The 16,184-nt window shown below is 49.6% G+C and overlaps 1 protein-coding gene across 1 annotated transcript in view; it reads left to right on the forward strand.

Annotated features, from left to right (window-relative positions):
- The window catches only part of LOC139314589 (bactericidal permeability-increasing protein-like), a 28,132-nt gene extending 12,252 nt beyond the window's left edge, over window positions 1-15,880 (forward strand). Inside the window, exons 6-15 of the mRNA XM_070940273.1 lie at window positions 480-540; window positions 637-728; window positions 4,502-4,678; window positions 5,946-6,005; window positions 6,104-6,271; window positions 7,839-7,927; window positions 11,479-11,521; window positions 13,762-13,822; window positions 13,947-14,023; window positions 15,824-15,880. Of these exons, the coding sequence (XP_070796374.1) occupies window positions 480-540; window positions 637-728; window positions 4,502-4,678; window positions 5,946-6,005; window positions 6,104-6,271; window positions 7,839-7,927; window positions 11,479-11,521; window positions 13,762-13,822; window positions 13,947-14,023; window positions 15,824-15,880 (885 nt within the window). The remainder of the gene's footprint in view (window positions 1-479; window positions 541-636; window positions 729-4,501; window positions 4,679-5,945; window positions 6,006-6,103; window positions 6,272-7,838; window positions 7,928-11,478; window positions 11,522-13,761; window positions 13,823-13,946; window positions 14,024-15,823) is intronic.
- The last annotated feature ends 304 nt before the right edge of the window (window positions 15,881-16,184 follow it).

Raw genomic sequence — 16,184 nt, forward strand, 5'->3', positions numbered from 1 at the left:
CTGCCATCTCACACCTGCACTTCACATTCATGTACTGCCAGTCTGCCATAAACTTTGGGGGAAGGGAGCTGGATGGGAGGGGGGGGGAAAGTTAACGGCTCATCGTACCTTCTAGAGACACAACTTCGAAGTCCGACAGCTCGGAACGGCGTGCAAATCCACCCCGCCCCCGTCTACAATTGAAGAGACGGTTCCCAAAACATTTTATCTGAATATGATTGGACAAAGGGAAACAATGAGCAATGAGAAGGGACTAATGGGAGAAAGTTATCTGGGAAAATTTGGCGCGCGAATCTCAGTTCTGGCTTTGCTATCCATTTGACCTTTAGTCAAGCATACCTTTCAGTACAAATGGAGTCGAGGGACTTTCCTGCTTGTTGGACCAAGTTGGACAGGACTGACACTAGAGAACTGAAAACGTTTTTCCATGTGCTGCCCATCTCTTCTTTTTTCATGAACAGGTTTTCCTTTTCTTCCAGGTGTGTATGGAGGTCATTGAATCCATTTACTCTTTTTCACGGCATTTGAGAAGCACAAATTGTGAGTACGCCTACCACGATCGAGTTCAAACCCAGCTTCCTCTCCATCCTAGGCTCCATCAGATCTTGAATGTTGCTTTCTCTTGATCTTCTCTAGCCCAGGTCCAGATAGACTCCGTAGCAGGGATCAGCTACTCCTTGGTGAGCAAACCAGAAATTGAAGAGGATCGATGTAATCTGGACATCAAGGTAATGGCAGACGCACACAACATTAATCTCAGTTAATCTGTGATCCCTCGGTTACTTTTTAAATTCTAAAGAGTGCAGAGAAGAGCAGCTACGGTGATCAAAGACGTGGAGGCTAAATCATATGAAGAACGGTTGCAGGAAAATGGGTATGGTTAGTCTAGGGCAGTGGTGGCTAATCTTTTTCTCTTTGGGTGCCAAAAGCATGCTTGCATAAATATGCCGGCACCCATAATGCAATGCGTGCACCTCGTACGACCCCCGCAATCCTCCCGCGCATGCACATATGACTCCCTCCCCCTCACGCATGTGCGCGAGGGGTGGGATTTAAAAATTTTAGCAACCTGCTCCACCGGGCCCATTTCTGGACTTCTGTAACTTCTGGGAGGCCCATATTTCGCCCTCCCCAGGCTCCGGAGGCTTAACCTGAGCCGCCGGGAAGGCAAAAACAGCCTCCCCAGGCTCTGGAGGCCCCTCCAGAGGCTGGAAACAGGCTCGTTTCCGCACTTTGTGAACATGCACGCCGCTCCCCCCCCGCGCTTCCCCTGCCCCCCCCGTGTATGCATGCATGACACCCCCCCCCGCGCATGCACACCCGTCTCCCACATGCACCCCGCCCCCTGCGCATCCTGAAAATCAGCTGGCAGGCAGGAGGCTTAGTTTCCAAAGCACCTGAAGGCAGGACAAGAAGCAACAGGTGGAAACTCATCAAGGAGAGAAGCAACCTGGAACTAAGGAGAAACTTCCTAACAGTGAGGACAATTAACCCGTGGAACTGCTTGCCACCAGAAATCGTGGGAACTCCATCACTGGACGTTTTTAAAAAGAGACTGGAAAGTCGCTTGTCTGAAAAGGTCTAGGGCCATGATGGCGAAACTATGGCATGCATGTCAGAGGTGGCACGCAGAGCAATCTCTGTGGGCACACGGGCACGGAGCACCGGAAAACGGCCTGAAAAAGGCACGAAAAACTGCCAAACAAAGGCTGTTAATAAACTGTCTTAACAGCCTACCAGAATTCTAAGATAAGGTAATCGCAGTCTTACTAGAGTTGGCAGAAAGCCCAGAAGCAATTTGCAGAGAATCCAGACGCGAAGGAGAATGAACTAAAGTTGTTCCCTACAAATTGCTTCAATCGGCATTCCTCCTTAAATAGGCTAAGGGAGTGGCCAATTAGCCCCAAGCCTTACTCTCGAGGAGACCTCCTTCTGAGGAGCCACTCCTGCCTTTTGGCAGCTCTGTGTGCCCGTGCGTCGAGAAGAGGCTCCTCCTCTTCTTCCTCTTCACTTATGGGAGCTTCTGGAAGTTCTGAAGGCCCTGGCTGAATCTCCGCCTCTGGCACCACATCTTCTCCAGCCTCCTCATTGTCTGACTCGAGTGCCAGCTGCACAGGCTGCTGGCGCAGCACCACACCAGCCTCCTCGCTGTCCGAATCAGCTACTAGCTGCACAGGCCGCTGACGGGCCACAACAGTATCCCTGAGGATGCTCTTGCGCCTTCTGGAATGAAATCCAGTGGGAAAAATGGACTTCAAGAATAACATTGTCCGTGTTTCCCACGTGGGGTAAGCTGTGCTGAAGGAATCAACAGAATTCAGGCAACTGAGAAGTTTGCAGAAGCTCCTTGAGTCAGAAGTCAAACTAGCTCAGCTGATTCAAAGCAGGAGAAAGAGAAGGAGAACCTGGAAGGAAATTGAAGCGACGCAGGTCGTACGCGACTTACGACCGCAATTGTCACGCACCCCCACCCCAAATTTCTGTGGCTAAGCAAGACAGTTGTTCAGTGAGTTTGGCCCCCATTTTACGATCTTTCTTGCGGTGGTTAAGTTAGTAACACGGTTGTTAAGTGAATCCGGCCACATGATCCCAGGACATTGCAAACGTCATAACTATGAGTCAGTTGCCAACTGTCTGAATTTTGATCACGTGCGCCGGTTGTAAGTGTGAAAAAAATTGTAACTTTGAACGGTCGGTAAATGAATGGTTGTAGGTTGGAAATTCCTCCTTTTTTCTTCTTTTTTCTTCTTTTTTCTTCTTCTCCTTCTTTCTCCTCCTCCTCCTTCCTATTCCTTCCTCGTCTTCTTCTTCTTCTCCTCCTCCTCCTCCTTTTCTTCTTCTTCTCCTTCCTCTTCTTCTTGTTCTTTCTCCTCCTCCTCCTCCTCCTTCCTCCTCTTCATCGTCTTCTCCTCCTCCTCCTCCTCCTCCTTCCCCTTCCTCTTCTTCTTCCTCCCCCTCCCCCTTCTTCTTCTTTTTCCTCCTCCTCCTTCCTCTTTCTCGTCTTCTCCTTCTCCTCCTCCTTCTTCTTCTTTCTCCTCCTCTTCCTCTTCTCCTCCTCCTCCTCCTCCTTTCTATTTCTCCTCTTCGTCATCTTCTCCTCCTCCTCCTCCTCTCCCTTCTCCTTCCCTTCCTCTTCTTCTTTCTCCTCCTCCTCCCTCTCCCCCTCCTCCTTCCTCTTCCTCTTCTTTCTCCTCCTCCGCCCTCCTCTTCCTCGTCTTCTTCTCCTCCTCCTCCTTCTTCCTTCCTCTTCTTTCTCCTCCTCCTCCTTCCTCTTCCTCGTCTCCTCCTTCTCCTTCCTATTCCTCTTCTTCGTCGTCTTCTTCTCCTCCTCCTCCTTCCCCTTCTCCTACCTTTCCTCTTCTTTTTTCTCCTCCTCCTCCCTCTCCCCCTCCTCCTTCCTCTTCTTCTTCCTCCTCCTCCTCCTCCTTCCTTTTCCTCATCTCTTCCTCCTCCTCCTTCTTCTTCCTTCTTCTTCCTTCTCCTCCTCTTCTCTTCCTCCTCCCCCTTCTCCTTCCCTTCCTCTTCTTCTTTCTCCTCCTCCTCCCTCTCCCCCTCCTCCTTCCTCTTCTTTCTCCTCCTCCTCCTTCCTCTTCCTCGTCTTCTCCTCCTCCTCCTTCTTCTTTTCTCCTCCTCCTCCTCCTCCTTCCTATTCCTCCTCTTCGTCTTCTTCTTCTCCTCCTCCTCCTCCTTCCCTTCTCCTTCCTTTCCTCTTCTTCTTTCTTCTCCTCCTCCTCCCTCTCCCCCTCCTCCTTCCTCTTCTTCTTCCTCCTCCTCCTCCTCCTTCCTTTTCCTCATCTCTTCCTCCTCCTCCTTCTTCTTCCTTCTTCTTCCTTCTCCTCCTCTTCTCTTCCTCCTCCCCCTTCTCCTTCCCTTCCTCTTCTTCTTTCTCCTCCTCCTCCCTCTCCCCCTCCTCCTTCCTCTTCTTTCTCCTCCTCCTCCTTCCTCTTCCTCGTCTTCTCCTCCTCCTCCTTCTTCTTTTCTCCTCCTCCTCCTCCTCCTTCCTATTCCTCCTCTTCGTCTTCTTCTTCTCCTCCTCCTCCTCCTTCCCTTCTCCTTCCTTTCCTCTTCTTCTTTCTTCTCCTCCTCCTCCCTCTCCCCCTCCTCCTTCCTCTTCTTCTTCCTCCTCCTCCTCCTTCCTCTTCCTCATCTCCTCCTCCTCCTCTTCTTCTTCTTCCTTCTTCTTCTTTCTCCTCCTCTTCCTCCTCCTCCTCCTCCTCCTTCCCTTCTCCTTCCTTTCCTCTTCTTCTTTCTCCTCCTCCTCCCTCTCCCCCTCCTCCTTCCTCTTCCTCTTCTTCTTCCTCCTCCTCCCTCTTCCTCATCTCCTCCTCCTCCTCTTCTTCTTCTTCCTTTTTCTTCTTTCTCCTCCTCTTCTCCTCTTCCTCCTCCTCCTCCTCCTCCTTGTCCTCACTCTACGCAACCCATGGTTGAATGGCCCTTTTGACCATAAGGAGAAGCTCACACGTGGGACTTAGTTTACCATTTCTCCTCTCTTGTCTTTCAGGGGGAATTCTTCTTGTTCAAACAGCGCCAAGCAATCTCTCTCGTGCCCATCCCCATCTTCCTACCCAACCAGTCACGCTCCATGGTTGTAATAGGGGTCTCCGATGTTTTGGTCAACTCAGCAGCCTTTGTATATTTTATTGGAAATAAGTTACGGGTGAAATTAACTGAAGAGATGGTAAGAGTCCTCCAGGGATTATCCCATCTTGAAGGAGACCTTTTTCCTTCAAGGAGGGGGAGGAGGAAGAGGAGAAGGAGGAAGAGGAGGGGAAGGGAAAGAAGAAAGAGGAGGAGGAGAACCATGATGAGGGGGAGGAGGAAGATGAGGAAAAAGGGAAGGAGGAAGAGGAGGGAAAGGGAAGGAGGAGGAGGAGGAAGAAGAAGAGAAGGGGAAGAAGAAGGAGGGGAGGAGGGGGAGGAGGAAGAGGAGGGGAAGGGGAAGAAGGAGGAGGAAGAGGAGAAGGAGGAAGAGGAGGGGAAGGGAAAGAAGAAAGAGGAGGAGGAGAACCATGATGAGGGGGAGGAGGAAGATGAGGAAAAAGGGAAGGAGGAAGAGGAGGGAAAGGGAAGGAGGAGGAGGAGGAAGAAGAAAAGGGGAAGAAGAAGAAGGAGGGGGAGGAGGGGGAGGAGGAAGAGGAGAAGGAGGAAGAGGAGGGAAAGGGGAAGAAGGAGGAGGAAGAGGAGAAGGAGGAAGAGGAGGGGAAGGGGAAGAAGGAGGAGGAAGAGGAGAAGGAGGAAGAGAAGGGGAAGGGGAAGAAGAAAGAGGAGGAGAACAATGATGAGGGGGAGGAGGAAGACGAGGAAAAAGGGAAGGAGGAAGAGGAGGGAAAGGGAAGGAGGAGGAGGAGGAAGAAGAAGAGAAGGGGAAGAAGAAGGAGGGGAGGAGGGGGAGGAGGAAGAGGAGGGGAAGGGGAAGAAGGAGGAGGAAGAGGAGAAGGAGGAAGAGGAGGGGAAGGGAAAGAAGAAAGAGGAGGAGGAGAACCATGATGAGGGGGAGGAGGAAGATGAGGAAAAAGGGAAGGAGGAAGAGGAGGAAGAAGAAGAGAAGGGGAAGAAGGAGGGGGAGGAGGAAGAGGAGAAGGAGGAAGAGGAGGGGAAGGGAAAGAAGGAGGAGGAAGAGGAGAAGGAGGAAGAGAAGGGGAAGGGGAAGAAGAAGGAGGAGGAGGAGAACAATGATGAGGGGGAGGAGGAAGATGAGGAGGGGAAGAAGGAGAAGAGGAGGGGGATAGGGAGGAGGAGGAAGAAGAGGAGGAAGAGAAGGGGAAGAGGAGAAGGAGGAAGAGGAGGGGAAAGGGAAAAAGGAGGAGGAGGAGGAGGAAGGGATTGGAGAGTCATTTGTCCAAAATGGTATAGGCTCTCTTGCTTGAGCAGCGGGTTGGACTACATGATCTCCAAGGTCCCAACTCTGTTGTTCTATATTCTAAAGAAATCCGTTCCCCTTTCAGATACCCAAAAGGTCCCCAATTCGCTTGAATACCCAAAGCATGGGATACTTTTTACCCGAGGTAAGCAAACGGATGGGTTGGGGAATCAGGCAGAGGGTTGGGGTGGAGATGGATGGATCTTGGGTGGATCTCCAGCCTCCGCTCGTCTTCCTCTGCAGCTGAGGAGGTGGTTTTCACCAATGCCCATGGAGCTGCACCTGGCAGCCCGGAAGGAGCCGGAGCTGCACTTCCACCCTGGGGGTCTGGATGCCATCGTCCTGGGCCGGCTGGAGGCCTTTGTGGTCCGGCCCAATAGCAGCCTGATGAACGTATTCACCCTCAACATCGTAAGCATCGGGGCAGGGAAAGGGGTCAGGTTGGGCAGAGGGAGACGGGCGGAAATGAATCCCAGCCCAACTCAGGTGTGTGGGTAGGGTAGGGTTGAAAAGCCTCTGAGATTAGAAGAAAGGGAGCGGGAGAAGAGAAGAGGACAGGAGAGGAGAGGAGAGGAGAGGAGAGGAGAGGAGAGGAGAGAAGAGAAGAGAGAAGACAAGAGAAGAGTAGAGAAGAGAAGAGAGTAGAGAAGATAAAAGGAGAGAAGAGAAGATAAAAGGAGAGAAGAGTAGAGAAGAGAAGAGAAGTGTAGAGAGGAGAAGACAAGAGAGAGAAGAATAAAGAAGGGAAGAGAAAAGGAGAGAAGAGTAAAGAGTAGAGTAGATAGTAGAGAAGAGAAAAGGAGAGAAGAAAAGAGTAGAGAAGAGTAGAGAAGAATAAAGAAGGGAAGAGAAAAGGAGAGAAGAGTAAAGAGTAGAGTAGATAGTAGAGAAGAGAAAAGGAGAGAAGAAAAGAGTAGAGAAGAGTAGAGAAGAATAAAGAAGGGAAGAGAAAAGGAGAGAAGAGTAAAGAGTAGAGTAGATAGTAGAGAAGAGAAAAGGAGAGAAGAAAAGAGTAGAGAAGAGTAGAGAAGAATAAAGAAGGGAAGAGAAAAGGAGAGAAGAGTAAAGAGTAGAGTAGATAGTAGAGAAGAGAAGAGAAGAGAAGAGAAGAGAAGAGAAGAGAAGAGAAGAGAAGAGTAGAGAGTAGAGTAGAGTAGAGTAGAGTAGAGTAGAGTAGAGTAGAGTAGAGTAGAGTAGAGAAGAGAAGAGAAGGGAAGGGAAGGGAAGGGAAGGGAAGGAAAGAGGTGGAGTAGGAACTAGGAGACAGGAAGAGGAAGAGAAGAGGAGAATAAAGAAGAGGAAGGAGGAGGAAGGAAGGAGAAGGAAGGAAGAGGAAATAGCAGATGGGAGGAGGAGAAAAAGAATAATAAGAGGAGAAGGAGGAAATATGGAGGGGGAGGAAGGTAGGAAGAGGAAGGAAGATGAAGGAGAAGGAAGAGTAGAAGAAGAGTAGAAGAGGAAATAGGAGGTGGAAGAGGAAATAAGAGAGAGGAGGAAGAGAAAAGAGAAGATAAAAGGTGGAATAGGATCTAGGAGACGGGAGGAGGAGGAAGAGAAGAGTAAGAGAAGAGGAGAAGAAGGAAATACGGAGGAAATGGAAAGGAGGGAAGAAGAGGAAGAGGAAGAGAGGTGGAGGAGGACAAAGGAGGAAGGAGGGGGAAGAACAGAGGAAGGAGCAGGAGAAAAGAAGGAATTAAGAGGAGGACAAAAAAGGAGGAAGAAGGTCTCCAACACTGATAGTCCAGTGAACATGCATCTAACACGCATGTAAATAAGACTCGGTCTTACTCGGTCACATGCACTTCAGACTATTTCCAGAGGGTCTGGCTGCCTTCAGAAGAGGCTCCCTGTGACCCCCTTCTTGGGAGTCAAGACCACCAGGCCAATGCCTGCTTCTCCAACTCCTCCTTGGAGGCCACAGTGGAGTAGGCACTCCGGGCTCTTCGGCACCTGAACTACGTTTTCTTGTTACTCCTAGGACTGCAACTTCACGGCAAACATCCTTTTGGAAGGCGTCCATTCGGGCAACTCCTTTGCCAAAATTGGGGGCTCGTTGGCCCTCCGAGAGTAAGTCTCCTTCTTGCCTTGCTCCCCTTCCCCTTCCGTCTTCCTGTTGTGGCCCGTACGCAGCCTGTGCAGCTAGTAGCTGATTCAGACAGCGAGGAGGCTGGTGTGGTGCTGTGCCAGCAGCCTGTGCAGCTGGCACTCGGACAATGAGGAGGCTGGAGAAGATGTGGTGCCAGAGGCGAGGATTCAGCCAGGGCCTTCAGAACCTCCAGAAGCTCCCTTAAGTGAAGAGGACGAAGAGGAGGAGCCTCTTCTCGATGCACAGGCGCGCAGAGCTGCCAAAAGGCAGGAGTGGCTCCTCAGGAGGAGGTCTCCTCGAGAGTAAGGCTTCGGGCTAATTGGCCACTCCCTTAGCCTATTTAAGGAGGAACACCAACTGAAGCAATTTATAGGGAACAACTTTAGTTCATTCTACTTTGCGTCTGGATTCCCTGCAAAATTGCTTCTGGGCTTTCTGCCAACTCTAGTAAGACTGCGATTACCTTATCTTAGAATTCTGGTAGGCTGTTAAGACAGTTTATTAACAGCCTTTGGTTGATAAAGACTGAGTTATTTGAGTAAAATAAGCTTTGTATAGAGTTTGTAAGTGCTACGTTCTTTGGGGTCCGTAGCTTCCCAAAGTATGTCTCCTGTTTGCAGGAAGTCCTCGACTTATGTCCATTCCATTTAGCAGATGCATTAATGAGGGCAGTGACTTACAACCAGTCCTCACACACTAAAAAACCGTTGCAGCATTCCACAATCACCTTATAAAAATTAAGATGCCCGACAATCCGCAGGTACAGAAAGTCCTCGACTTACGATGGTTCATTTAATGACCGTTCGAGGTTACAGTGACACTGGAAAAGTGGCTGACGGTCGTTTTTCATGCTTACAACCATTGTAGCGTCCGTCCCCATGGACACGCGATCAAAATTCAGATGCTTGGCAAATGGTTTCGTATTTATAACGGTCGCAGTGTCCCCAGGGATGTGTGTGTGTGTGTGTGTGTGTGTGTGTCATGTGATCCCCAGTTGCAAACTTCTGACGAGCAAAGTCAACAGGAAAACCTGATTCCACTTAGTGTCCTTGGTGCTAACTTAAACAACTGCAGGGATTCACTTAACCACTGTGGTGAGAAAGGTCATAAAATGGGACACTTCACAAATGTTCCACTTAGCAACAGAAATTGTGGGCTCAATTGTGGTCACAAGTCGAGGATCTACTGTATATAAAAATTGGGCTGAGGAGGCCTGGGTTGAGAAAGTTAGAACAGAACAGAACAGAACAGAACAGAACAGAGTTGGAAGGAACCTTGGAGGTCTTCTAGTCCAACCCCCTTTCATATATACCATTTCAGACAAATGGTTGTCACTTCTTAAAAACCTCCAATATTGGAGCACCCACAACTTCTAGTGGCAAGCTGTTCCACTGATTAATTGTTCCAACTATCAGGAAATTTCTCCTGAGTTTTAAGTTGCTTCTCTCCTTGGTGAGTTTCCACCCGCTGCTTCTTGCTCCTGCCCTCAGGTGCTTTGGAGAGTAGCTTGACTCCCTCTTCTTTGGGGCAGCCCCTGAGATACTGGAAGACTGCTCTCATGTCTCCCCTAGTCCTTCTTTGCATTAAACTAGACATACCCAGTTCCTGCAACCGTTCTTCCTATATCTTAGCCTGAGTCCTCCTTGAGAATCCCAGCTTCATTCAGTTCAGGGGTGAAATCCAACAGGCTCTGACAGGTTCTGGCGAACTGGTAGCGGAAATTTTGAGCAGTTCGGAGAACATGCAAATACCACCTCTGGCTGGTTCCAGAGTGGGGTAGGAATGGAGATTTTGCAGTATCCTTCCCCAGGAGTGGGTAGGAATGGAGATTTTGCAGTATCCTTCCCCAGGAGTGGGGTGGGAATGGAGATTTTGCAGTATCCTTCCCCCAGGAGTGGGTAGGAATGGGGATTTTGCAGTTTCCTTCCACTGGAGTGGGGTGGGAATGGAGATTTTGTAGTATCCATTCCCTGGAGTGGGGAGGGATGAGGATTTTGCAATATCCTTCCCCCAGGAGTGGGGAGGGAATGTAGATTTTGCAGTATCCTTTCACTGGAGTGGGTTGGGAATGGAGATTTTGCAATATCCTTCCCTCAGGAGTGGGGAGGGAATGGGGATTTTGCAATATCCTTCTCCCAGGAGTGGGGAGGGAATGGGGATTTTGCAGTATCCTTCCACTGGAGTGGGGAGGGATGAGGATTTTGCAATATCCTTCCCCCAGGAGTGGGGAGGGAATGGGGATTTTGCAATATCCTTCCCTCAGGAGTGGGGAGGGAATGGGGATTTTGCAATATCCTTCCCTCAGGAGTGGGGAGGGAATGGGGATTTTGCAATATCCTTCTCCCAGGAGTGGGGAGGGAATGGGGATTTTGCAGTATCCTTCCACTGGAGTGGGTTGGGAATGGAGATCTTGCAGTATCCTTCCCCCAGGAGTGGGGAGGGAATGGGGATTTTGCAATATCCTTCTCCCAGGAGTGGGGAGGGAATGGGGATTTTGCAATATCCTTCCCTCAGGAGTGGGGAGGGAATGGGGATTTTGCAATATCCTTCCCTCAGGAGTGGGGAGGGAATGGGGATTTTGCAATATCCTTCTCCCAGGAGTGGGGAGGGAATGGGGATTTTGCAGTATCCTTCCACTGGAGTGGGTTGGGAATGGAGATCTTGCAGTATCCTTCCCCCAGGAGTGGGGAGGGAATGGGGATTTTGCAATATCCTTCTCCCAGGAGTGGGGAGGGAATGGGGATTTTGCAATATCCTTCTCCCAGGAGTGGGGAGGGAATGGGGATTTTGCAGTATCCTTCCCCCAGGAGTGGGTAGGAATGGGGATTTTGCAGTTTCCTTCTCCCAGAAGTGGGGAGGGAATGGGGATTTTGCAGTATCCTTCCACTGGAGTGGGGTGGGAATGGAGATTTTGTAGTATCCGTTCCCTGGAGTGGGGAGGGATGAGGATTTTGCAATATCCTTCCCCCAGGAGTGGGGAGGGAATGGGGATTTTGCAATATCCTTCCCTCAGGAGTGGGGAGGGAATGGGGATTTTGCAATATCCTTCCTCCAGGAGTGGGGAGGGAATGGAGATTTGCCGTATCCTTCCCCCAGGAGTGGGGAGGGAATGGAGATTTTGCAATATCCTTCCCCCAGGAGTGGGGAGAGAATGGGGATTTTGCAATATCCTTCTCCCAGGAGTGGGGAGGGAATGGAGATTTTGCAGTATGCTTCCACTGGAGTGGGTTGGGAATGGAGATTTTGCAGTATCCTTCCCCAGGAGTGGGGAGGGAATGGGGATTTTGCAATATCCTCTCTCAGGAGTGGGTTGGGAATGGAGATTTTGCAATATCCTTCCCCTGCCACGCCCACCAAGCCCCGCCCACAGAACCGATAGTAAAAAAATTTAGATTTCCCCACGGATTCAGTTCAATGTGGGCCAGGGGGGCCAGGGGTTCGCTGGGGAGTGGGTGGGGGGGGAAGTTCTATCTTTTAGAAGGCCAAAAGACCCCCGTGGTTAAGACTCTCTGTCCTCTTGTGTGCCCCACAGTTTGCGTTTGTCTCCGGTGTGGACCTTAATCGGCGAGGTCAAGGTGAGTGCGTCAAGAGAGGAGAAAACTGCCAGGTGCAAAACGGTTTATTTTACGACCATTCTGGCCACACCTGTTAAGGCAATTGCAGGTAGAGGTTGGCCTCAACTTACAACCGTCCGTTTAGTGACCGTGCAAAGTTACCACGGCCCTGAAAACAAGTCACTGATGACCGTTTTTCACACTTACAACCGTTGCCGCATCCCCCATGGTCGCGTGATCCAAATCCAGAGGCTTGGCAACTGATTTGTACTTTACGACGGTCGCCGTATCCCTTTTGCAGACTTCTGATCCACAAAGTCAATCTGGGAAGCCTGATTCACTTAACAACCGGGTGACTCATTTAACAACTGCAGGGATTCACTTAACAACAGTGGCAAGAAAAGTCGTAAAATGGGGCAAAAGTACCTTCACAATTGTTTTGCTTAACAACAGAATTTTTTGGCTCAACTGAGGTCGTACGTCGAGGACTTACCTGTAGTCCTCGATTTATGACCACAATTGACTTAAATACATAATTAAAGCTGGGGGTCAGATTAGAAATCTCAAAGATCCCTACCAGCTCTATTCTGATTGATTGATTGATTGGTTGGTTGGTTGGTTGATTGATTGATTGATTGATTGAGCAGAGGGTTGGACCAGACCACCTCCAAGGTCCTTTCCAGCTCTATTTTGATTGATTGATTGATTGATTGATTGAGCAGGGGGTTGGACCAGAAGACCTCCAAGGTCCCTTCCAGCTCTATTTTGATTGGTTGATTGATTGGTTGGTTGGTTGATTGATTGATTGGTTGATTGATTGATTGAGCAGGAGGTTGGACCAGACCACCTCCAAGGTCTCTTCCAGCTCTATTCTGATTGATTGATTGATTGATTGGTTAGTTGGTTGATTGATTGATTGGTTGATTGATTGATTGGTTGGTTGGTTGGTTGATCGATTGATTGATTGATTGATTGATTGGTTGGTTGATTGATTGATTGAGCAGGGGGTTGGACCAGACCACCTCAAGGTCCCTTCCAGCTCTATTCTGATTGATTGATTGATTGATTAGTTGGCTGATTGATTGATTGGTTGGTTGATTGATTGATTGATTGGTTGGTTGATTGATTGATTGATTGATCGGTTGGTTGTTGTCCCCACCTGCCCGGCCTCTGCCTGCAGCCACCGATGGCCCAGTTCAGTGGGGAGCAAACCCTCCCCGTGTGCTCATGTCAGGCTGCAGTCCTGAGCACCAGGGTGGGGCAGGAACAAAGGGCCGCTGTTGGATGCCCACGGAGCTGTTTTCTTGGCTTGGCGATAACGGCCCCTCTGCCAAGCAGGAATGTGCCGGCTCTCCTGGGCCTTTGCCGTGGCAAGGAGGCTGCCGGCATCCTGGGCTTTAGGCAATCCGGGGAGCTACCGGGGTATAGGGGAGGACCCTGGTGCCAACAGAAAGCCCACAGGGTAGAGCAGAGCCTCCAATCTTGGCAACTGTAAAACTTGTGGACTTCCACTCCCAGAATTCCCCAGCCATCATGTTGTGGCTTCTGTGTCATTGGCAATAGTGTCGCTCTTGGGGGGTGGGGGGGTGGGTGGGAGGTGGAAGGGCCCCCAGCTGGAGCAACTTCCACATGGGTGGACAGCTCCCCAAATTCTCTTCTCACATTGGTGGTTGTTGACATTCGGGCTAGGGAATTCTGGGAGTTGAAGTCTACACATCTTCAAGGAGAGGAGGAGCAGGGGGTTGGACTAGAAGATCTCCAAGGTCCCTTCCAGTTTTATTCTGATTGATTAATTGGTTGGTTGATTGATTAAGGGATTGGACCAGACCACCTCCAAGGTCCCTTCCAGCTCTATTCTAATTGATTGATTGATTGATTGATTGATTGATTGGTTGAGTGATTGGTTGATTGGTTGATTGATTGATTGAGCAGAGGGTTGGACCAGACCACCTCCAAGGTCCCTTCCAGCTCTATTCTGATTGATTGATTGATTGGTTGGTTGGTTGGTTGGTTGGTTGATTGATTGGTTGGTTGATTGATTGGTTGGTTGATTGATTGAGCAAGCGATTGGACCAGACCACCTCCAAGGTCCCTTCCAGCTCTATTCTGATTGATTGATTGATTGATTGGTTGAGTGATTGGTTGATTGATTAATTAAGCAAGGGGTTGGACTAGAAAACCTCCAAAGTCCCTTCCAGCTCTATTTTGATTGAAATAATTCAGAATTTCATAATTCTGAGGTGTTTTTTTTTCTTGTACAGGTGTCCCCTCTGGAGAGCTTCCTGAAGTTAGCTGTGCGTTTGGCATTAGCCGGGAATGACAGTAAGTCCAGAGACCCATCTCCCCCTTTTCCAATGGGGTGTCTCCCTCCCCCCCACCCCCAATTGCTGGCGATGGGAGCCATGACTTCCCCTTAGGCCCCTCCGTCTTCCTTCTCTTCCCTTAGAAAAACTCCGAGCAGGGAAGCTGCTTCCCAATTTCTACGGTGTGAGCCTGGTGGAACCTGTCGTCTCCATGCATGAGGTGGGTACGTGGGCAAGGGGCCGGTGGGCATATTGGACCCCTTCTTCATCTGCCCCCTATTTGGGGGCTTCTCGTGCTGCTGTCTCTATTCAGGCCTAGGAATTCCGATCTTGGGAAGTCGGACTATCCGATACAGGAAGCCCTCGACGGTTTGTTTAGTGACTGTTCGAAGTTACGACGCCACTGAAAAAAGCGAACTGTTGCAGCATTTCCCTAGTCACATCATCAAAAGTCAGACCATTGGCAACTGGCATGGACTTACGACGGTTGCACGTCACGCGACCCCCCCCTTTTGCGACCGTCCGACGTACGTCGTCCACGAGGAAGCCAGATTCGCTTAACAACCACCTTACCAACCTAAAATCTGCTGCGATTCGCTTAACAACGGTGGCAAGGAAGGTCGTAAAAACGGGACAAAACTCACCTGTTTCACGTAGGGATAGAAATTTTGGGCTCTGTTGTGGTTGCAATTCGAGGATTACCTGTAGTATTCCCATGATGTTGCAATAATATCCATGTTATCTGTAGTCCTCGACTTATGACCATAATGGGCCCCAGAATTATGGTCATACGTTGTGCCAGCTGTTAAAGGGCCCAATTTTTAATTATTTTTTTTTGTGTGGTGGTCATTAAGCAACTCTGGCAGTTGTTAAGTGAATATGGCGGTCATTAAGTGAGTGCATTGTACAGTGGGTCCTTTACTCCATTGTACTTTAGTCCTCGACTTATGACCACATTTTCTCCTCTCTCAGTCTCCTTCTTACGGTGTAACAGATTTTAAGAAATACAGGCAGTCCTTGCCTTAACGACCACAACTGAGTCCAGTTGTTCAGTGAGCTTTGCCCCGTTTAACGACCTTTCTTGCCGCAGTCGTTAAGTGAGTCACATGGTCATTAAGGTCATCCGCCTTCCCCATGGACTTTGCTCGTCCGAAGGTCGCAAAAAGGGTGATCCTCCAGGATGCTGCGACTGTCATAAATATGAGTCGGTCGCCCCAAATCCGAATTTTGTTCACGTGAGTCGCAAGTGTGAAAAAACAGTCCTTTTTTTTCCCCGGTGCTGTCGCAACTTCAAACGGTCCCTAAATGAGCAGTTGTAAGTCGAGGACTACCTGTAGCCAATGGGCCTGCTTGGCAAGAAATCGGAAATAAATTTGCTAAGAAGGAATGATATAGGCCAGGGGTCTGCAACCTTAAACACTCAAAGAGCCATTTGGACCCATTTCCCACACAAGAAAAAACACCGGGAGCCAAAAAAAAAATTTCTTCCTATTTCTTGGGCGGCCACAAAACTAGCATATGTAGTTTGAATTAAACGTTCTGTTTTCTTCTGAAACTTTTCTTTTCTTGGATTTATCCATGGTTGGCCTACCGGGGGGGTTGAAAAGCTCAATAAATCGTGTGCCGGCGGGTGTCACACATTAGCGGTTGTGACGCATATTTTGAGTGACAGGGAGCCGCAGCAGAGGAGTGAAAGAGCCACATGCGGCTCCAGAGCTGCATTATCCCTGATATAGGATAATGTTTTATTTTTCAGAAACGGAGTACCAGGCCCTTGAGTGGATATGACTGCCGGGACGGTCAAAAAAAGTCAAAATGGCTGCAATGGAAGCTCCACCTCCAAAGCCACGTTAAAAATGGGCGTGGCTCCCGTGGCACAATCGAGGCTGCCATTTTGACTTTTTTGGGACCACGCCCTGCAGAGTTTTCCTCCCCTTCAAGAAAAGGAGAGAGAAAAAAGACGGGAGGATCCGAAATCTCACCTTCTTCTTTTTTTGTTTGTTTCTTTTCCCCTCTTCAGGGATATATGGTGATACAAACAGACCTGCACCTTTCCCTTCCAAACTCGGTTCCCTAGCCCCCCCCCCCACCCTGCCCCCCACCCCCAGGGATGAGCGCACACGGGGTCAAAGAAGAAGGAAGGATGAAGAAATGGGAAATGCGGGGGTCTCTGCTTGAACTGCAGCTACAAACAAGAGATCCTGAAATCATGGAGGCCGTTTAGGACATTAGCTCTCAAAATTATCTTTTTTTCACCCTCTTCTTCTTCTGTTCAATCGTAGCTGATTAAGTACTTACATTGCCTTCTTCCTAGGGCTCAGAAAAAGTGTCTGGCCCAAAGACACCCAGCTGGCTTCTATGGTTAAAGCGGGACTAGAACT

This window comes from Pituophis catenifer, unplaced genomic scaffold, assembly GCF_029215685.1.
Source record: "Pituophis catenifer annectens isolate HBS135680 unplaced genomic scaffold, rPitCat1.0.hap2 SCAF_3, whole genome shotgun sequence".
Taxonomy (NCBI): Eukaryota; Metazoa; Chordata; class Lepidosauria; order Squamata; family Colubridae; genus Pituophis; species Pituophis catenifer.